This window comes from Trachemys scripta, chromosome 4, assembly GCF_013100865.1.
Source record: "Trachemys scripta elegans isolate TJP31775 chromosome 4, CAS_Tse_1.0, whole genome shotgun sequence".
Taxonomy (NCBI): Eukaryota; Metazoa; Chordata; order Testudines; family Emydidae; genus Trachemys; species Trachemys scripta.
In genome coordinates, this window is record NC_048301.1 from 88,299,717 (window position 1) to 88,323,109 (window position 23,393).

General features: G+C 45.2%; 1 protein-coding gene across 6 annotated transcripts in view; it reads left to right on the plus strand.

The window, feature by feature from the left end:
* Positions 1-23,393, plus strand: part of METTL15 (methyltransferase like 15) — a 202,365-nt gene that overhangs the window by 83,446 nt on the left and 95,526 nt on the right. For all 6 annotated transcript variants that reach the window (XM_034769865.1, XM_034769867.1, XM_034769868.1 and 3 more), the window contains one exon: positions 6,155-6,291. In XM_034769865.1, coding sequence (XP_034625756.1) covers positions 6,155-6,291 — 137 coding nt within the window. The remainder of the gene's footprint in view (positions 1-6,154; positions 6,292-23,393) is intronic.

Genomic DNA, 23,393 nt, shown 5'->3' on the forward strand with positions numbered 1-23,393 from the left:
ACTAAGACAAATATAAGGTGCTACACTTAGGGAAGAAAAGCCAAATGCACAAATACAGACGGGTAACTGGCTTGACAGTGGCACTGCTGAAAAGGATCTGGGAATTGTGGTGGATCACAACCTCAACATGAGTCAACAATGCGATGCTGTGATTAAAAAAAAGCAAATGCAATATTAGGTTGCATTAACAGAGGCATAGCTTACAAGTCATGGGAGGTGATAGTACCGTGCTGGTTGGTACTGGTTAGGCCTCAGCTGGAGTACTGTGTCAAATTTTGGTCACCAATGTATAGAAAGGATGTAGAGAAACCGGAAAGGATCCAGAGGCAAACTACAAAGATGATCAAAGGAATGGAACTGAAGCCATATGAGCAAAGGAACTGGGTATGTTTAGTTTGGAAAAGAGGAGATTAAGGGGGACAGCAGTCTTCAAATTCTTGCAGGGCTGCCATAAAGAAAGATGGAGAAAAGTTGTTCTCTCTTGCCACAGAGGGCCGGACAAGAGGCAGTGGGTTCAAATTACAGTATAGCAGATTTATTTAGATTAACTCTCTGGAAAAACTTCTTAACTGTAGGACAATGGAACAGACTTCCTAGGGAGGTTGAGTTTTATGATCAGTTCTTCTTTATCTATCAAGACATGGTCTAATATAGAATTGCCCCATTTTGGATGCAACAATTTTTGAGTTAGGAGGTTGTCATCTATGATATTTAGAAATTCCAAGGATGTTTTAGTGCTAACAGCATGGGACCTCCAGCATATGTCATCAATTTGAAGTCACCCAAGTTCACACAGCCTTTTTTCCTACCCATGATAGGTCCATAAGGAGACACTCATCCTGTTCCCTAATGAGAGCTGATGGTCTGTAGCAGACATCAACTAAGGCCTTGTCTACACTGGCAAGTTTCTGTGCAGTAAAGCAGCTTTCTGCGTTGTAACTCCCGAGGTGTAAACACTGCCAAGCCACTTAGTGTGCAGAAATTGCGCAGTTGCAGCACTGTAAAAAAAAAAAAACCACTCAATGAGAGACGTACAGCTTTCTGCACCAGGGCTACATCACCGCGGTGCCAGTGTAGATACCTTGATCGCTTACAGCACTACGATTGGCCTCTGGGAGGTGTCCCACAATGCCTGTTCTCGCCTCTCTGGTCATCGTTTTGAACTCTACTGCCCTGCCCTCAGGTGACCAACCGTGAGCCCCACCCCTTAAATTACTTGGGAATTTTTAAAGTCTCCTTCCTGTTTGCTCGGTGACATGTGCAGCGGTCTGAGCGCATCTTTCCAGGTGACCATGACTGCTCCACGCACCAGGTGATCCCCCACTTGGAGCAATGCCGAGCTGTTGGACCTCATCAGCATTTGTGGAGAGGAGGCTGTCCAGTCCCAGCTGCGCTCCAGCCATAGGAATTATGATATCTACGGACAGATTTCACAACATGACAGAAAGGGGCCATGACTGGGACACACTGCAGTGCAGGGTCAAAGTGAAGGAGCTGCGGAACGCCTATCGCATAGCGCGGGAGGCAAACCGCTGCTCTGGTGCTCTGCCCAAGAGCTGCCGGTTCTACAAAGAGCTGGACGCAATACTCGGGGTGACCCCACCTCCACTGTGAAGGCCATTGTGGATACTTTGGTGGCTCGTGTGTCAGTTGAGAGTGGACCGAGCCAGGAAGAGGAAATCTTGGACGAGGATGTGGAGGGGGACCCAGAGGCAGAGGATGACTTGGAGGTCAGAGATGCATGCAGCCAGGGGCACTTCTCTACCCCGGAGGAGACTAGCCAGTCACAGCTATCGGAGCTTGGCAAAGCACAAACAGGAGAGGAGGCCCCTGGTAAGTGGCTTTGATTTTGGGAATCACTGAAGTGAGTTGTTTGGGGGAAGGAGGGTTGCAGAAAGCCAGCTTGTTGTCTGTATGATGCATGTACCACCACATGCCTAGTCTGAGCAGCCAAACAGGGTGTTGACTGACTCCCTCACTTCATGGGAAGCTGTCTCAGAGATCTCCACGAAACTCTCATGGAGATACTGGGCAATCCGCTGCCAGAGGTTCTTTGGCAGAGCTGCTTTGTTTCTTGCCCCATTAAGGGTAACTTTCCCGAGCCTCTCTGTCGGCACTGGGGAAGGGGAGGCATTGCTGCACGCAGGCAAGCCGCATAAGGGCCAGGGCGGAAGCCACAGTCTTGGAGAAGACCCTCCCTTGATTTCCTGCTTATCCTCAGCAGTGAGATATCTCTTATAATGCACACAGCCTGTGGAAAATGTGGGGACAGTAATGATTATAAAGCCCCCCCACACAGTGCTGGCTCTCCCAAGAGCCATGAGCCCAGTATACAGTATGGTCCTGGAACACTGATTTCTCCTGCCCTTGCAGGTACTCACCATTTTGGGGGTCTTGTGGCTCACGTGTGCTTGCCTGGGGTCAGCCAGTTAGTGACAGGTATGTGAATACTGGCTTTGTTTTAAATCACTGAATCAGTGATCTGTGTGTTGCAAACAATACTGCTTCTGTAAAATGTTGCATTTTGGCTTCACAGATATGACCATGAGAGCCCATCCTCCCTCTTTATTGCCGGCTGAACGGCTGCACAGAATTAGAGGGCGGCCATGAAGAACTAAAGAGGACCTTCTGAGTGATGTCATGATGCACTCCGTGGCCAAAAAACAAGAATTGAAGGAGTGGCGGGACAGCGAGAAGAGGTACCGAAAGGAGAACGCAGCGCCCCAGAACGAAGCCACGGAGCGGCTCTTAAAAGTTATGGAGCGCTAAGCAGACACACTCCATGCGCTACTACACTGCAAACTGAGCAGCTCCATGCCCGCCCTCCCCTGCAGCCACTGTCGCAAAACTCTTTCCCATGCGCCCCCCAGACACTGCCAACGCACTCTTATCAACTTCCTGGCTCCAGTCTGTACCCGCTGCATTCCACTCCTTCCCTGTCACAGTCCAGCCCTGCGGACTCCCAGTACCCACTACTCTCAACACCTATCCCTCTGCAGTTTAGCCCTGCTAAAGTACAGTACCCGCTGCACTGGACTCCAAATGACAAGGTTGCACATGACACCTGGACATACACAAATCTTTAACTGTCCTGGGACCCTACTTCCTCCTGGGACCCTCTTTTCCCACATCCCTCACAGTGCTGATGGGGTTTTTTTTGTTTCTCTCTCTCCTCCGGTTGTTGTTTTTTAATAAAATAATTGTTTTGGTTTGAAAGCAATCTTTATTCCATTAACTGAAATCAAACAGTGCCCTGCAAAGCAACAGGCAATTTTCTTAAACCTTCATAGTGAATCGTCTGCACCAATCACAATCACCTCCTAGCATTACAAACACTGCACTCCCGAGCATAGCAACAAATATTAGTGGATTGCAGCTTCAAATTGCTGCCTCAAGGCATCCCTGATCCTTATGGCCCTGTGCTGCGCCCCTATAATAGACCTGGTCTCTGGCTGCTCAAATTCAGCCTCCAGGCACTGAGCCTCAGTGGTCCAGCCCTGAGTGAAGCTTTCACCCTTCCCTTCACAAATATTGTGGAGTGTACAGCATGTGGCTATAAGCATAGGAATATTGTCATCGGCCAGGTCCAGCCTCCGATATATGCAGCATCAGCAGGCCTTTAAATGACCAAAAGCACACTCAACAGTCATTCTGCACTTGCTCAGCCTCTTGTTGAACTGCTCCTTGCTGCCTTCAAGGTGCCCCATGTATGGCTTCAAAAGCCACGGCATTAAGGGATAGGCATGGTCTCCCAGGATCACAGGGGGCATTTTGACTTCCCCTATGGTGATCTTCTGGTCCAGGAAGAAAGTCTCTGCTTGCAGCTTCTTGAACAGGCCAGTGTTCCGAAAGATGCATCAGTCATGCACCTTTCCAGACCAGCCTGCGTTAATGTCTGTGAAATGCCCATGATGATCCACAAGCGCCTGGAGAACCATAGAGAAATACCCCTTCTGATTAATATACTTGGTGTCTAGGTGGTCTGGTGCCAGAATTGTAATATGTGTGCCATCTATCACTCCTCTGCAGTTAGGGAAGCCCATTTGTGCAAAGCCATTCACAATGTCACACACGTTGTCCAGAGTCACAGTCTTTCGGAACAGGATACGATTAATGGCCCTGTACACTTCCATCAACACGAATCCAATGGTCGACTTTCCCACTCCGAACTGGTTAGCAGTCTGGAGTAGTCAGCTTCCACGGTTCAATCGCCACACACTTCTCCAATGACAAGGCAGCTCTCATTCTCGTGTCCTTACGCCACAGGGCTTGAGTGAACTCATCACACAGTCGCATGAATGTGGCTTTCCTCATCCGAAAGTTCTGCCGCCACTGCTTGTCATCCCAGACGTGCATGACGATGTGATCCCGCCACTCAGTGCTTGTTTTCTGAGCCCAAAAGTTGTGTTCCACTGTGGTCAGCACCTCTGTGAATGCCACAAGCAATCTCATGTCATAGCTACTATGCGTGGCGAGATCAATATTGAACTGCTCTTGCCTCTGTAGTTTAAGGAATAACTCCACTGCTGCTCGTGTTAGTGAGAGCCAGCAGCATATTGGTCAACAGTGCGGGATCCATTCCTGCAGAACGAAGAGGCAGAGTACGCAAACTGTTGAAAGATGACGCCAAATGCGGACGGATGCACAGGATGGGATTGCTGGGATGTGAAGCAATGCATCACGGGCATTGGGACAGGACCCAGGATGCCCCGTGACCTCCTCTGCCTTCCCACAACTCTTAGCGGCAGAAGAGGAAGAGATACTCTGTGGGATAGCTGCCCAGAGTGCACCGCTCCGAATATCACTGCAAGTGCTGTAAATGTGAACGTGCTATTGCGCATGCAGCTGACAGTGTGAACACACAACAGAGGTTTCCCTTCAGCGCTCTCTGAGTGGTGCTGTAACTGCCAGCGATGTAACTCTGCCAGTGTAGACATACCCTAATACCCCATCTTCTGCTTTATCTGTTAAGACATTGATCTATAATCAGTCAAGATAATTTTCTTCTGAGTTATCAGTGACTTGGAAACAGGTTAGTCCATTTTTTATATAGAATACTACTCCCCACTCCTTTTTGCCCTCTTGATCCTTCCTAAATAGCTCATAACCATTGATTTTAAAATTCCAGTCATGGGAATCATCCCACCAGGTTTCAGTAATACCAGCTTGATCAAATTTATGCTTATAAATGAGCAATTCCAATTCATCTTGTTTGCTACCCAGACTCCTAACGTTAGTGTATAGACAGTGCCTGGATTACAGTGTCTCTGTAAATGTGCTCCTTTAGATAGGCAGTTCCTTGAAAACTATTGACTTTTCCTTCCTGTTTTTCTGGAAGCTCCTAATTTTGGAACGGTTCACATGTTCAGTACAGAAGGGATACAAGTACAAGCTACAGACCACTGGTCCAAACATCCGTTATTTTCTTTTTCTTCTATAGGACTCTACTTAGCTTAAAGGAAACCTTTAGCATTGCAGCTAAACCCAAGCAGTGTGTAGCCTTTGAATGAGAAATAAGAAAAGGTGCAACAAGAGAAAAGGAGAGGGATTTATGGTGCAAAAAGGAAAAATATACTTAGGGAAAAAAATGAAAAGGGAAATAAAAAACAGATGCAGAAAAGTGGAAAGAGACGAGACAGCTTTAGAGGTGGCAGGATGTGATGTGTGGGGACAGCTTGTAAGGGAGTTCATTTGCCAGCCCATCACAAGTTGGGATCCAGAAAAGAAGTTGTGAACCACTGGTGCTTTGTACATACCCATCATCCTTCCTTTTAAGCACAGTCTTACATGTTGCTGAGTAAATCCTGTGAAGTGCTTAGACCCTTCAACCTCCTTTTAAGTCAGGAGGAAGGGGAAAGGGGAGATCTGATGTTGCAGAGAAGTGACTGATCTCATCTTGTGCATAGAGGCTCCCCTCCATGTGGGATCACAATCTGAGCAAAAGAAAATAAATGTGAATTGGTTTGCTCTATTCTTCGAAGCATGTTCAATGAAAATTGCTTTAAAATGTTTTCAAAAAAAGCTTGTGAAATGGATTTAATATTTATTCTTCCACACCATATTAGAGAGGTTAACTAGAAAAGGCTTAAATCAACAGTAGGTTTCTTTACCTTATATTATTAAGTAACAGTATTATTTCTTTTGCATTCAACAGCGTATGCTTGATATGACGTTTGGAGCAGGAGGTCATACTACAGCTCTTCTACAGAAAGTAACTGATATTACAATATATGCACTAGACAGAGACCCAGCAGCTTATAAAATAGCTCAGCAACTTTCAGAATCATATCCGTAAGTAGAATTCTGCTTTTCTTGCCTTATCTTATGGTATTTATGGGGTATCAAGCACCATACTTTATCTTTTGTGTATAAATTTAAATGGCTATAATACTACAGTATGTGCCTATTAGTTTCATTAAAAGAAAGAAACCTACCTTAAGTCACTTTTGATTTTTTTGTATGTAAGGTTTAAATTTTTATGAGGCTAGTTGAATTTAATGCATTTTCTCTGCTGCTGCTTGCCCTGTGTGCTTTAGCTAGTCATTGCAGTGTTTAAAACTGAGTGTGATCAGTTTAATTTGGGATTATTCTAGTAACAAGCTTGCATTTAAAAAAATTTTATTACACACCAAATTAGTTTTGCCACAAAAGAAATCTTTCACAACAAACAAGAAATTGATTTAATAAAAGCTTAGTTTTTAATTAAATTATGAGCTAATTAAACTGTGACTCATTTACACTAGACAGATTCATAAAAAACAAATAAAGATAATTTACTGAGTTTCAGTATTATATTTCCTGCTGTACTTTTTGATTTGTGCCGCTGGCTTCAGAATGTAGTCATCAAGTAAACAAGGTCACAATCTTGTGTCACAGTGTCTGCTAGCACAGACTCCTGTGCCCATGTTTTACTCAGATCTTAATTTGCTAGGCAGAAAAGGACAGGTAATACAATAGTGCTCTTAAGAAATGTATTTTAATAATTCCTTTGTTAATATTACAAATGTTCTATTCTTTGATTCTTTTTTTTATAAAGAGGTGACATTCAAATCTATGGCAAAAATGCTTTTAGATTAAATGGTGAAGTCTTTCAACTTCCTTTCTCTTTGTTGCATAACATTTATTCTGTTTTCCCATAGAAACTTAATTTAGTTTATATGCGCAATTCACGTCTCACTTGTAACACAACCATCTTTTTTTTTTTGTTCTGAAACTCTTTATGTTCATCCCAAAGCTAACAAATTACAATAATTACATTAGTACAGGTGACTGGGATAGATTATATAGTTTATTTCTTGATATCATTTGGTGAAATCACATTCTGAAGCATGAACACTATCTCTGTGCACTCAATTTTATGCCTGATATTTATGCTGCCCCACGTAGCAGTGCCACATTACTATTTGGAGTTCCAGGAGACCTATTGCCTTGTTTCATAGAACTTAAAAGTAACTATTTTGTGAACTCATCAGATGACAGGGATAACTAACATTATCTTCAAAAAGGAGTCAAATCTTTGAACTTGCCTTGGAAGCAGTGACTGACTGGGTGAGTGAAAACAGCCAGAATAGTGCTTCTACATTACTATCTGTATTGGGGATGGGAATATGTGTGAGCTAATAAATTGGGTTCAAAGCATAGTGGATGGAGAGGAAACAGGAATAGATAAAGAAGAAGAGGTGAGAGACAAGGAACAAGAAGCAGATGGGGAAGGAGAATTAGGAGCCAAGATGGCTTACATTTCATGGAAGATTCTGGAAAATATATTGAAACTGAGAAGCCAAGTATACAAACTGGAGAGCACAAAAGACAGAAGGAATTCTCAGAATCAGAGCCTGTTTGGCAAAATAGGTAGAACAGATGAAGTATATTGGGGGCAGCAGAACATTATTTTGTGGGTAACTGTGGGCTGATAGGGAGCAGACATATGCTGTGTTGCCTGGAGTAGTGGTAGTTTGGTGCAAGTATATCAAAATACTAACCAGGCAACTCACCAGTGGTTGTCATCATAAGTTTCAGTGGTGTGTGCTGATGTGGCCTTGCTTCATCTTCAATGATGGGCCAAAGTAAAGGGAAGAGAATGAGGACAAAATAACAAGGTAACTGAAGACAGTTTGGCCTCAAGTAGCAGTTCCATGGCCAGCCAAACAAAGAGCGTGTAGGCATGCTTGTACATAAATGTGTGCAGCTGAGTAGGCCCATTTCTAAAAATATTATTGTTTTGACTTGACCAGGATGTGGAAATTGTGTTCGTATAAAAAAACAAATAAAACTGAAGTGCCTGGGAGTTTGTTCTGGAAAAAATTGCTTTTTTGGAGGAAGGAAACATCCTGCATTTTAGAAGACTTTACAGTATTTTAAGAGATTTTATGTACAATCTCTGTATAACCTGTGTATTAGATTTATCTTTCTTCCAAAGAAGAGAGGAAACTGGAGGAGGGACAGATCCTCCTTTAGAGGAGAGGAGACAGAGAGGAGACACCTGGCTTGGGCATCTCATCTTCATACATTCTCTGCAACCCCAAAGATGCTGATTCTTTACTGTTGAAAGGCTAGGGGCCTCAGAAATGACTCAAACAGCCATCAACTCTCCTGTTGCTTCCGCTTCAATTCCCCTAGCTGTTGAGCCCTCACCTCCTAGCCCGAGATGACTTCTGGAAGTGCCAAACTCTCCAAGTCAGGCAGAGGAGGGGGAGTTTTTCCTCTGAGACTAACAGAGAGAAGGATTAGATCTTCTTCTCCTTACTTTACTGCTGGTCATTATTACCCCAGGCTTGACCCTGCTCAGCAACCGTTATATCAAGGGGGAGGACAGTCCAGACATACAATCCCTTAACGGCCTTCCTCTTGTCCTCTTGATATTACATTGGGATAGTGAGCAGTCCCAATGCCTCTGATTTTAATTGCCACAACAGATCATAGAACAGCAGATAGTGCAGATTACAACAATCCTATATTAACAGTGTAAATAGTTAATTAAATACAAAAGAACTATATTAAAAATACTTCATTTAGGTTGCAAAGTCAAGTACTTGAAAGTTAGGAAATGCCAGGTGTAGGGGCGTCTTATTAATTTTGCCTTCTTGTGAATCCATCCTAGCCACTGAAGGATGTCCTGTTGAATAATAGAATGTAGTAATGTAATCAAGACTATCATAATGTATACACACAAGGGAGGTGAATTAGAGTTGCTCAGGCAACCTTAATTCTGGCATTTCTTAACTTCCCAGTGCTTCACTCCCAGAGGGGGAATTGGCCACCAGCACCACATAATGGGTCTTGGGGATGATTGAAGGAAGCCTGGCCTCTCTCTTCCCCATCTCTGGGATCTCTGTCTCCATATGGAACCCCCAGTGTGGTGGTAAGAACATGGGTGGAAAGTTATGGGAGGAAGTCCAGCAAGGCTTCTCTTACCTTCCCTCCCGCCCCTGTAGGTATGGGTTTCCTGCCCCATGTGATGCCCACAAAGGAACCTATATGATGAGTCCTGGAGAGGGCAGTGGCTGGCTTTTCTCCCTCCCCTCACCACACTAGCAACAGCTACTTAGACAGCTCCCACATGTTCTCTGTATGTTCATGATGGCATTAGCTCAGTTCGAGGCCATGTCTACTATACGGGCGCTACAGTGGCACAGGTACAGCTCCATAGCTATGCCGGTGTAACGCCGTAGCATAGTCACAGACTACACAGATGGAACCTCCACCTCCCTGACTTGCAAGGGTGCCACTAGAATAGCAAAACCTTTCCTGTTAAGTCTTCTGTACCATTTTGTATAGAAGTATCACAAAAGGAAATAAATAGACTCAGCTAGTCCAAATCTTACATCCAGGAGATCAAGGCAGCATTCACAAAACAAAGAGGAAGACACCCACGCTGCTCTATAGATCGATAGTTCTGTGACTTAAAGTCCATTTTCCCCTAATGAACAGATATCCTACTCAGCCTGTTTTCTGGCAGAATTTGCTTTCCCAACTAGATGAAAGATTTTGAAAGTGCAAGGCATTATTCTACCCATAGAATCAGATTCTGTATTTGTTTCCAAAGTGGAATTCTCTTTTCCCATCCCTTCTTCACTTTTGTTTACATAAGACATGCTGATGTCTAATCAGAGAATTACAGCTGATGTAATTTATTATGACAATGTGAATTGCAGAAGGGCTTCCTCACTCCTCTTCATGTCAATAAGTTGATGTGAAGTTATTTGTATGGGCACTGAAGTTGAGGCTCTCAACACTATAGACTCATGTCCATCAAAAGAATCCTTGTGGATTATTTCTGAAGTAGCATATGTCGCAACCGCTGTTTGAGAAATCACTACTTGACCAGCTGAGACAGAATTAAATCACACACTTAAATAGTTCAGAACATACAGATGCAGTCTTGTGTTTTGTTTTGTTTTGTTTTCTCCCTACATCTCCCATTTATACAGCATTGGAATGACTTGATGGGTCATTTCTCCAGAGAGATAAGAAATTTATCTATCTTGTGCAGTAGTTTGTTCATAATTCAGATTGCCATCTTTAAGTAGCAAAACTGTTTCCTTATGGCATACACAGCCTTTATTAATCTCACTAGCTTTGGATGATCAGTTCTGCTTCACAGTTGTAAATGAATGAGCATTTTTGATGTATGTATAAATTAAAATACATTTTGACTGGACTGTTCTTCAAGTGCTTGCTCATATACATTCCATGTTAGGTGTGTGCGTGCCGCATGCACTATTGCCAGAGATTTTTCCCTCAGTGGTATCCATTCAGCTGGCTCTGGTGTCCTCTGGAGCCATGCGCTTATGCACCAGTATAAGAGGCACCGCCAGCCCTCACCCTCTCAGTTCCTTCTTACCGCCCGTGACAGTTGCTGGAATGACCCTTCTTACTGTGGCAAGGCTTCTTCCTAGTGATTTTTGGACTCCTCCTTCATTCATAGTTATCATAGTTTAGTGTATTTAGTTTTTACTGGTAGAGTTAGTGTATATAGTTAGTTCCTATCATCGAGGGACTTCTTTGCCCCAGGGGCTGGGCATGCCCCAGTCCCCTGGCTTCAAGCCTTGTTCCTCTTGTGGCAAACCTATGCCCGTGAGTGACCTGCAGTCTAGCTGCTTGAAGTGCTTGGGGGAAACCCAGGTGAGGGACAAATGCCAGATCTCTTGGGACTTCAGACCCCACAATAAAAAGGACAGGGACATCAGGCTGAAGGCTATCCTCATGGAAGCCACCCTCAGATGAGTCTTTAACTACATATCTCCAACCAGCAGGCTTTGCTATGAAGATGCGATTTTAATCTGTGGGACTCCCTGACTAAATTCAAAAACTCCCTGCCCCCAGAGTCAAGGCAGGATAGAAGAGACTGCACGCACCCCTAAACCTCCCTCTCCCACGGGGGACAATGCCCCAGGGCCTCCTCTGATTGTACAGTCGTCATCTTCATCCCGGGACGAGGCGATCATGGGGAGTCTCAAGGGCCAGCCCGCCAGATGATTTTAAAGAACACCAGGCCCTGCTTCGATGGGTGGCCGAGAACTTGGGCCTAGAGGTGGAGGAGATGGCCGAGCAGACAGATGCCTTGTTCAATGTCCTCTCAGCCTCCACCCCTGCCCATGTTGCACTAGCAGTGCATGACAGCATCCTCAAAATTGCGAAGACTCTCTGGCAAACCCCGTCGTCCATCCCTCTCATCTCCAAAAGGGCTGAAAAGAGTACTTTGTCCCGGCCAAAGGGTTCGAGTACCTTTTATACTCACCCACCTCCAGGCTCGCTGGTTGTCTCTGCGGCTAACGAAAAAGACAAGCAGGGGCACGCCAACTCAACTCCCAAAAATAAAGAGGCCAAAAGACTGGACCTTTTTCGAAGAAAAAATTATTCCACTGCCAGCCTGGCAATTTCGGGTGTCAAACCATCAGGCCCTCTTGGGCAGATGCAATTTTAATTTATGGGACTCCCTCCATAAGTTCAAGGAGTACCTCCTGCAGACCTCGATCCAGGACCTCCCATTTGATGGGGATGGTCTCTTCTCTGAACAGACAGATGTGATGCTGCATGGGTTAAAGGACACTCAGGCCACCCTTTACTCACTGGGCATGCATATGCCGCAGTCAGCACGGAAGCAGTTCCAGCCGCCCCCGCACCCCACCAAGGCCTTGGCAGCCTCAGCAGGGGTCTGCAAGGAGAAGGGATAGAGACACGAGTTTTAGTTGTTGCTGCCCTTCCTTCTCCCGCTCACCTGCGCAGCCCAGCCTGGCAAAGCATCCTGGGGGCCAGAAGCGCTCATTTTAAAGGTGCGCTCGAGAGCGACGCCCCAGTCAATTTCCCAGATCACCTTGTTCTGTTCTTCCTCGACCATCTTCATCCCTTGGCCAGAACTGAGAACAAGACCCTTACGTCAGAGTCACCCTACAAAGTATGCTTCCAAGGACAAGATCCAACTGCACTCCCATCCAGCCTTCCTGCCAAAGGTGGTGTCACAGTTCCATAACAACTAGGTCATTTTCTTCACCGTCGTCTTCCTGAACCTTCTCAAGAACTCAAGGAAGGATGGCTTCACTCATTACACATTAGGCGGGCCCTCACCTTTGATATTGAGAGGATTTCCATGAAGCCATGCAACTCTTCGTAGCAATAGCAGAAAGGATGAGAGTGGTTCCTGTGTCAACCCAAAGGATCTCATCCTGGATAACCACATGTGTTCGAGCTTGCTACAAGCAGGTGAATGGCCTGCCTCTGGCCATCTTAATTGATCATTGCAGAAGAGCCCAGTCTTTATCAGCAACATTCCTCACACAGGTCCCAATCCAGGACATCTGCAGAGCCTCAGCTTAGTTATCAGTGCCTCACTATGTTTCATGTCTCATGTCATCACCCAACAGGCCTGAGACGACGTCAATTTTTGAAGAGCAGTGTTGCAGTCAGCATGTCCATGAATTCTGAGCCCATCTCCTGGGGTACTGCTTGCGAGTGACCTAACATGGAGTGGATAAGAGCAAGCACTCGAAGAAAAAACGGTTACTAACCTTGTTATTTGAAATGTGTTGCTCATGTCCATTCTATGACCCATCCTCCTTAGCCATCTGTCGGTGTTAACTGGCAAAAAGGAACTGAGAGAGTGCAGGGCTAGCAGCTCCCCTGATACTGACACATAAACGCACAACTCCAGAGCGCACTAGAGCTGGCCCAATGGATACCACTGAGGTAAAAATCTCTGGCAATGGTGCACGTGGCACACACCCACCCAACATGGAATGGACATGAGCAACACATCTCGAAGAACAACAGTTACGAAAACTTAGTAACCATTTTTGGTCTCTGATCAGCTAAGAAATATTTTAATCAACTTTGAACTACTGTGGGGTAGGGGCAAGAACACCAAATGCAGTGCAGTTCAGTCTCGTAATTTGTCAAGCACTTTTGCCTGCATTGATTCAGCATCAGTTATACATGACGTGTCTGAGAGATAACAAGGGATGGTCTAGATAATACTTAGTCCTGCCTTGAGTGCAGGGGACTGGGCTAGATGACCTCTCGAGGTCCTTTCCAGTTCTGTGATTCTATGGTGGTGTGAATTTGTTTCAAGTAAGCAGGAAGTTAGGTTGGATGTGTCAAGTATTTATTTAAGTCTCAAGAGACTGGTTCCTCAGGAACGGTGTTCTTTTTCTTCTGGCACTGGCCAGGAGATGGCCTAGATGATCCAATAGGCCTTTTTCATCCCTAGTTCTTGCATTTAATTGGTAATGATGCTCAGTTGCATTTGCAATAGTCAGTCCTAACGCTGTGGTCCTTAAGTGTTATTTAAAGTTGATTGCTATAGAATATTGTTTTTTATTTGTTCTCATTTGACTATTTTAATAACCTTAGTAAAATCATATTTTAACTGTGGTTATTTTTCATGCTTAATTTTTGCACACACTCTAGTATCATGAATACTGAGCCATGAGACCATTATTGCCCAAACTGCAGAAATATGCTCAATGGTACAGTAAGAAAAGATAGGTGAAGCTAATTCATGGTATTTTTCCATAGTCCGCAATTATAAGTGTAGTCTTCCTCATGCTTTGGCAAAAGACAGCTGGAGCTGTAAATCAAACCAAGTAGGGACATCATATTCACAAAATCAAGAAAAAATAAATTTGTTCTTTGCATTTTAAATATGGCTTTTAGCACCTTGGTAATGATTTAGTAAGAAATAAAAAGTAAACAGTGTACAGTTCCCACTTCAGTTTTGCATACATTTAACTCCTTTTCTGTTTCAAGCATAGTCAAGATTCTTCTCCCCCACCCCAAAAAAAAAGTGTACTGATGCTTTAATAAGGAAAAAATGGGTCAGATCCTGTTAGAGATTCAGTGTGTGGGTGGGAATCCTTTGACGTGCTTTCTGGGGAAGCCTCTAACTTGGCAATTGCTGCTATATTCCAGAAGAACAAGATAAAATTCTGTCAGCAGCAATATATATTACAAATAAACCCTTTTACGCCCACTGAAAGAAAGAGGATAGAAAGGTGGCTGAAATCTAGCAATTAACCAATATCATTGCATGCTTTTAAGGATGAGAAACCTACGCAGAGCCTACGCACAGGAGACAATGTGTTCTTTATATTACACTACGCTGTATAAGAAATCATGCCCCAGAAGTAATAATAAGTAAAAGCAGTAATATAAAATTCCATACTTAAATGAACTATAATATATATTTTTATTGGCAATCTAAAGGTGTTTGTGTGGTGGCGGTGGTTGTGGGTTTTAGTTTCAATGTGAAATTAAGTTTATATGATTGGATAGAACTCTAAATTCAGTAGCTTTGAATGTCTGGGGAAAATTTAGAATACAGATTATAGTGCCCTAGAGGGAAACCAAAACACTGTTTGTAAATTATAGTAAATGCATTTCAGTTAAACTTTTACCTATGTTTGTGATTTTTAGCTGTGTGTTCAATGTTTTGTTTTTGATGCTTACTTTGTAGGTTTGTTACTTTTGATTACAGGATGAAGGATGATATTTTTGTACTCTATAGGCATGGCATATTGAAAGTAGTCATGTTTATATGTATTATATACTATTGCTGTTACATTTAGCTCCAATCCTTTCTAAAGTAAAAGTTATCACTGTCTGTGCAAGCTAACTCTGGCTATCTTCTCAATAAAGACAGGATAGATAAATTGATGGGACAGTGCCATTAAGGTCTCTCAAGGTCACCTTCAAATGTCACTAAATTAAAGGCTAGTAGTGTTTTTCCACTGTTTATTTTTTATCTTTTCCTAAAGGTTGTGTTGAGCTTCTTGGGTGCTACTCCCTCCTCTGTTGTCATTCTAAATTCCAGCTGTCTAGACTTCATCATGTATAGCAGGGGTTCTCAGACTTTTGTATCGGTGACCCCTTTCACACAGCAAGCCTCTGAGTGCGACCCCCTTGTACATTTAGAAACATTTTTTAATATATGTAACACCATTATAAATGCTGGAGGCAAACCGGGGCTTGGGGTGGAGGCTCACAGCTTGTGACACCCCATGTAATAACCTCACGACCCCCTGAGGGGTCCTGATCCACAGTTTCAGAACCCCTGATATATAGAGTATTGCTGCCTGCCTTCATACATATAATATCACCCCCTCCTTTAATACTTCCTTTGGTTCTCTATTCAGAATTCCCCTAATTAATAAAACATTGTGTTGGCTTAAATCAACCTACTTCTAACAGGCCTTACTTGCCTGTCCTCCCTTTCTACTCTCTGTGCTCCCTTGATAGCCGGCCTTCCTCTGTCCCTTCTCAAAGTTTCACTACAATTTGAGTAACAATCTTCTTTTCTGCAGCCTTACTGTATGTTTCATCCACCCTACAACCCTTTTCAAATCTCATCTTAACCTATTCTCATCTATGCTTCTTAATTTCTCTTTCCCTTCACTTACTGACTTCATGATTTCATGCTTTAATTCACTGCGCAGTTTTTGAAAAAGCGTGTGCTAGATCCTGGCCACCGTCCTAATATTTTATTCTGTAAAGAGTTTGGGAATACAATTTATATTCAAGATGATTTATATAAAAAAAAAAAAGTTACGCTGCGCTGACGTAATCCATAACAGTGGTCCGTGGCCCTGAGCATGCTGGAAGCACAACAAACCTGGCATTCAATACCAGCCATTATTAGCCAAGCTATATTTCTCAAAAAACCCAAAACAAAACAAAGGAAAGCAATTACTAAAAGGGCAGGTTGGCCAGAAGACCTCCCCTTCCTGTCCCTGCCTTCCATCCTGCTGCAAGGGAAGGACCTCCTTACCTGTCCCTGGTGGCCAATGTATTCTATAACAAGGGGAGAAAGAGGCATGCCAGTCACCTACAGTGATATAAACCCTCAGACAGCAAAGTTTATTCTCCTGTTTCCTTCTTTTAGGACATTGGCCAGCGCAGTTGTTTGAATCCTCCATCTTGTCCCATGAAGGCTTTTCCAAAACCCACCCCAAGCAATCTTCTGGCACACACTACTCAGAAGGATTTTGTATTCTAAAATGTTGTGCCCTGTTGAACAGCTCCTATGATGGTGAACCAACCCCATAGGTGTGCGCAGCCCATTTCATTAGGGTGTGCACCCAGGGAGCCCCGCTCCTGCCCTAGTCCCACCCCCATCCACTCCCTCCTACTTCCCGCCCCCTGACTTTCCCCCTTAGAACCCCCAAGTCCCCCTGCTCCTTGTCCCCTGACTACCCCCTCCTGGGACCCCTGCCCCTGTCTCCCATGACTCCACCCCCTACCTAAGCCTTCCTGCTCCTTGTCCCCTGACTACCCCCCTAGGACCCTACCTGTCCCCTGACTGCCCCGACCCTTATCCACACCCCCTGACAGGACACCCAGAACTCCCGACCCATACAGCCCCCCCGCTCCCTGCCTCCCCCAACCCCTCCCCACACCCCTGCCTCCTGACAGCCCCCACCAGAACTCCTGACTCATCCAACCCACCCCACTAACTGCCCCCCCAGGACCCTCCATGCTCCCTGTCCCCTGACTGCCTTGACCCTTATCCACCCCCCACCCCCTGAGAGACCCCAGGACTCCCATGCCCCATCCAATCCCCCCAGCTCCCTGACTGCCCCCCCCCGAAATCCCCCCGCCCCAACCACCACCCCCGGGATCCCACCCCCTATCCAACCCACCCTGTCCCCTGACTGCCCCCATCCCTTATCCAACCTCCCCTGGCCCCGGACCCCTTACCATGAGATGAGGCTCCTAGCCAAACACTGCCCCGCGGGAGCACACAGTCCCAGCCCCCAGAGCGCTGCGCGCGGCGGCATGGCTCATGGGGAGCGGGGAGCATGTCTGCCTCACCGCGGAGCCAAACGCTGCCCCACGGGAGTGCGCAGCCCCAGCCCCCCGCGCATGTGACAGCATGGCTCCAGGGGAGGGACGAAGGCGGGGAAGGGGCCAGCGGCTTGCTGCGTTCGGCCGGGCCCTCCGCCCGGGAGTGCAGACCCCGTGGCTTGCTGCGCCAGGGAGTAGAGCCATTTGCCCACCCCGGCATTAGGGTGTGCCTGGGCACACCCGGCACACCCCATGCACACGCCTATGACCAACCGATATATTAAATGGCAAAAAAAAAATTTTAATGCAGAGTTACTGTTGCCCGTCGATAGCCTGTGCCCTTCAGCTGTGTTGAGTTCAGCAAAACCAGGGAATATAGAGTTAAGATAAACACCCATGTAGCCTTAACTCTCCTACTCCCCCCAGAGCTACCAATAGCTGTTTGGAATTACCTGAATGAACTCCAATTGCATTCAGTGTGTTAGGTGTAGCTGTATTGAATGGTGGAGGAATAAATTGGAGCAGCTTGGATGAGCTGTGATTGTGATCTCAGGAGCTTAGGTTCTGAGTACCCCCCCATGTGTGTTATCAAAGGAAGGAGGCATATATGCAGCTTGATGCTCTAGTCCACATCATTTCAATGCACAATTTTGTAGGTTATGTCAGTAGCAGAGCACTGGGGTCTTCTTGCCATGGGTATTGTCAGTAGTGAGGTGAGATGTGAGAGTGGTCTATGGATTTTATGATGAGTCGGGGAAGTATAGGTTTAGCTATGTTCAAGTGTGAAAGGGCTGTAAAAGGGTATGAAATGGTTGTTTACATTTTACAAGTGTTTTATTCTGTCAGGGGAGCAAGCTCAGTGTTTGAGCATAGGGCAAGTGCAACTAGCACCTGCCTATTACAGTGAAAGGGAAAAGTGGGAGTGTGTGTTGTGGGTGTACTGGGGCATCGCTCAAAGAGGCAGAGATAAGGTTGTGTGGGCTTTTACCTTAACTATATTTCCTGGTTTTCACAAGTTTGAGTTTTGCTGAATTTGATGTACTAGAAGGGCATGAGCTATCATTGGGCAACCTTTTAATGAAGATTTTTTAATTTAATTTCCTGGTGTTTTAAACAGAAAGAAAAATGTTTTTTGGTAGGAGTTAATGGTCATGTAGGCAGTTGTAGTTTGCACCTAAGTTTACAGTTGATATGCTACTGTGGCTAGGTAATAATCCAAAGACCTGGCTTTTATATAGTAGCTCTCAAAGCACTTTATATCATTATCCCCATTTTACACATGGGAAACTGAGGCACGGAGAGGCGAAGTGACTTGCCCCGAGTACCAAGCAAGCTGGTGGCAGGAATAGTACCAGTCTAGTGCTTTTTCCATTGTGTGTTTTCAACACATGGTTGCTGTGTGATTCCTCAGTTTTCCTCCCCCCCCCATACATTTTGTTACAGTGGAATGGGGATACTTTGTATTTTGAAATATTTGTTATGTTGTGTATAGTTGCTAAAAGGGCTGGTGAAAGAAATCTCATAGGTCCCCAAATCTTTACAATTTTATTACTTGGTTGTTACAGTAACTTTAAATGTGCAAGAGAAGACTGGTGTATCTCCCTCCTTGTCCATCCTCTGCCCCACTGTTCACCGCAGCATGTAGCTCCCCCCCAACATTTCTAGCTGCCCCTCCCCTTCCCAGCCCATTAAGCCATTAGTTGGCAGTCTACAAGCCATTAACTTTTAAGAAGTTGCTCCTTGTTGTCTCCTGCCCTATGCTACTACATGCACACATCACAGGCTTGCTAGAAGGTTGCATGCTACCTTGTTTATGTAGCCTGAGCTGCACATTGAGCTCAATCCCATTAGCCACGTCTAGCTGGGACTCCTGCCCCTGCTTCAGCCAGCTTCCCCCAACCATGCTTCAGGTCTACCCACTCGGTCCTTCCTCCAGTCTGGGCCCCTCCCCCAGAGGCGGCAGGTTTGTATAATTTTTGATGGTGTCCAGAAGAGGTCCAGGTCCCCCCTCCACCACCACACACACAACTGCCTTGTAAGCCAATATATATGTATTTTAAAATAATGTAAAAATGTGAGGTCTCTGGGATGGGGGATGAGGGGCTTGGGGCGTGGGAGGGGCTTGGGCAGAGGTTTGGGGGGGGTGGGGGTGAGGCCGGGGATGAGGGGTTCACGGTGCAGGAGGGGGCTTAGGCCTGGGGCAGAGGGTTGGGGTTTGGGGAAGTGAGGGCTCTGGCAGAGGGTGCGGGCCTCTGGGATGGGCCGGGGATGAGGAGTTTGGGGTGCAGGCAGGTTGCCCCTGGCTGGGGCCAGAAAGGAGAACTCCCTCCAGCCTTTCCCCTGCTGGCAGCAGTGAGCTCCGGGGGAGGGGCCCCCTCTCTCACCCCTCACCCCCCTCCTGGCAGCACACCTACCTCATACCACTGTCACTGCATGTTCTCCTAGGGCCCCCACAGGTTCAGGAAGCCCTCTTGCCTCCCCTGTGGTGGGTGTGGGCTGCCATCATGTGTGTGTCTCCTCCCTGCTGCTGCCCCTCATTGTAGCCTCACTGGGGGTGGGGGATGGGGCTGACCGTTGCCCAGCGTGGGGCAGGAGCAGTGACTGCAGGTGGGGGGCCCGCTGTGCTGGTGGAGGGTCCCGCCAGAAAAGGGAAGAGTCCATCCATCCAAGGTGGAAGGCCAGGGTAAGCCTGCCTTGGCACTAGTGATTGGGGGGCGCTAGGACCCTGCAGCAGCAGTTGATGCCAGGAGCCAGCAGAGCGGAGTGCAGTGTGGAGCAGGCAGGACTCTTGGGGGAGGCGCGCAGGGGTGGCAGGCGGGGCCCGGGGGAGAGACCTGGCCCCAAACATTGGTGGAGCTGGGCCCCTGGGCCCTGAATAATTCTGGAGCCCAGGCACCACAGGCCTATATAACTTGCCAGCCCTGCCCTCCGCCCATGTCAGCCCAGTCCGCCTACCCCACACAGGGGTGATCTGTATCTAGTTTCTGGATTTTATGTTTAAATTTGTGTTATCTTCAGCCCCTTTACCCCAGATCCTAACTCACACGAGGGGGCAGAGAGAGGGGCTCAGACCCCTGCAGAAGGGTAGGGCTCCCCTAGATTCCAGCACACATGGAAGGGAAGAATTCAAGGCTGACAGGCTAACTTCACCCCTAAACTCTCAATTTCTTCTGCTACCCCTTATTCACCAACCCCCACATCTTATCTGCTCCTACTTTGTACCCCTCCCTCTTACCTAAGCCCTCTAAGCCCTCTAACATCAATGCAATCCCAACTCTTCTTAACCTTATTCCCTTCAACCTCAACATGGCCCTTTCTTTCCTATTTTTCTTACAGAAATACTTTGATTACATTTCCCCATAATTAACATCGCCACCTCCTGCAACAGAGACAGATTTTAGCAAGATGCCTCCCAACTTTTTCCAGATTTTTGCCCAAGGTGGGACTCATGCTGAGACTAGCTGGCTGGGTCAGATTCAAAATATTACTGCTTATTCCCTTGAGATATCCCGATGGTGAGAAACACTTTGAAGGCTAACAGTCTTGTCAAGTCCTTTTTTCTGTGCATGCTTAGCATAATCAATTAGCATAACAAGAGAGACAAAATATTTTTCAAATACTGTTTTAATTTGATTTCCACTAAAGGACGGCTGGGTGCCATGCACTTTGTTGGGGTAACCCTCAAGCATTGGTGACTGTGGTATGATGATATGAGCCCTGGTTTGATCTGTGTGAGCAAAAATTGTCACCAGAATTTGTCAACTTTAAGAAAAGCTGGTTTTGTTTGTTTCAAGGCTCCTTCCCCACTCTGAACTTTAGGGTACAGATGTGGGGGCCTGCATGAAAACTTCTAAGCTTAACTACCAGCTTAGATCTGCTTTTGCTGCCACCACCCAAATGATTTAAAAGTTATTTGGGAAAATCTGTCTTCCCCCCCCCCCAAAACCTTTCCCTTCCTGGGTAGCCTTCAGAGACTCTTCCACCAATTCCCTGGTGAACACTGATCCAAACCCCTTGGATCTTAAAACAAGGAAAAATCAATCAGGTTCTTAAAAAGAAGGCTTTTAATTAAAGAAAGAAAGATAAAAATCATCTCTGTAAAATCAGGATGGAAAATAACTTTACAGGGTAATCAGATTCAAAGAGCCCAGAGGAACCCCCTCTAGCCTTAAGTTCAAAGCTACAGCAAACAGAGATAAACACTCTAGCAAAAGGTACATTTACAAGTTGAGAAAACAAAGATAAAGCTAACACGCCTTGCCTGGCTGTTACTTACAAGTTTGAAATATGAGAGACTTGTTCAGAAAGATTTGGAGAGCATGGATTGATGTCTGTCCCTCTTAGTCCCAAGAGCGAACAACAACCAAAACCAAAGAGCACAAACAAAAGCCTTGCCCCCACCAAGATTTGAAAGTATCTTGTCCCCTTATTGGTCCTTTCGGTCAGGTGTCAGCCAGGTTACCTGAGCTTCTTAACCCTTTACAGGTAAAAGGATTTTGGAGTCTCTGGCCAGGAGGGATTTTATAGTATTGTACACAGGACGCTGTTACCCTTCCCTTTATAGTTATGACAGTTTGTTTGGGTTTGTGTGTGAGAGTCAGGAGAGGTTTGTTCAAATGGCCTCAAATTTGCATCACTAACCAAAAAAACCCACACCATAAATTTCAAGGCAGTCTGAGTAACTGTGTAGATTTTAGAGCACTTAGAACAGTCAGACTTTAAACAGAAAGCTGGTCTTAACCTTAACTATAGCAAAGTTGTCTCTCTGCTATAATACATAGTGTAAAGTGCTTTGGAGACCCATTTGGGGAAAGGCTATAGATAAATGTTAGATCATTATAATTAACTGTAATCTTAACATTAAAGTATATCATAGTGGCACTGTTTCATCTGCACTCAAATTCATTGACATCGTAGTACAGAGGAAACTTTTAACATAGCAAATTAATTATTAAATGAAGGTGGCTGATTACCTTTTTGTTTTATTCGTGGTATTTGAAGAAGGGAGGAAAAAACATTCAATTTTTCCTTGCAATTTTGTTGTAGAATCTTTATTTTGACCCCCCAAAATTTCCCCCTCCCAAGAAGCATATAATACAGTGTTCATCCTTTAAAGAAACACATCTTATTACAATTTACATTACATGCATGTATTTACTAATTGTATGTGCACTTAGTTTCAACCCCTTCTTGCATAACTAACCATACTAAACGTCTGAGCTGTTTCCTGCTGTTTTTTTCTGAGTCACTCTTAATTAATCAGATTTGACCATTAAGAACCTACCAATAGGAAGGAAGTGCAATATAGTTGTGAAAACTTTCTTACTTGCATATATAAATGTATAATTCAAGCTTAGTGTTTTCCCCTAGGGAATTAGATCAGCAGACTGGGAGTCAAAGGAGATCCAACATAGATGTCATTGTAGGATCAGGGCCTTAATGTGTGATTTTTCTCAAAATCCAGAGAGTTCATACCTCGGTTCCCTTTTATAGGGTCATTGGCCACTGAGCAGGGCAACATCTACGTTGGCTTTTAAAGAACATCACCAGTTCTTTTGGATACTCTAGAAATCAAGATAGATATTGGAGTTTCCATTAAAGGGAGTAAGTAGATTTACTCTGCATTGTGTGTCAGTTAAAATTGTAAAACCACAAAAGCAAGAAAATGAAAAGTTAAGCCATCTAACACATCCCTCTCTTCCTCCACCCAGAAACATTCCTCACCACTTGAACTGCTATACATCAGAAAATGCACTATGAGCTAACATTGCAGGTAAATGCATAGAGGGATTTTCAAAAGCACCAGAGCATATTAGATACCTAATTCCCTGATTGGGTGCATTGAAAATCACACAAGGTGCCTGTCTGCAATTTAAGGTGCCTAAATACCTTTGAAAATCTGGCCCCACAACCTTAACTGTGTCTCAATATGGATGCCAGCCTCTCGGCCTGTTCTTTGTGATGTTTGTCAAAGATCTGCTGTTCTGATACAACACATATATGGAACTAATAGGTCATCTAGCTGGGAAGAACCAAGGATAGCAGGTTAAAGGCATAGCTGAGGATTGATGGACTCTTTAGCCTGAAGCCACAGAACATTGACAGCCACAGTCAGG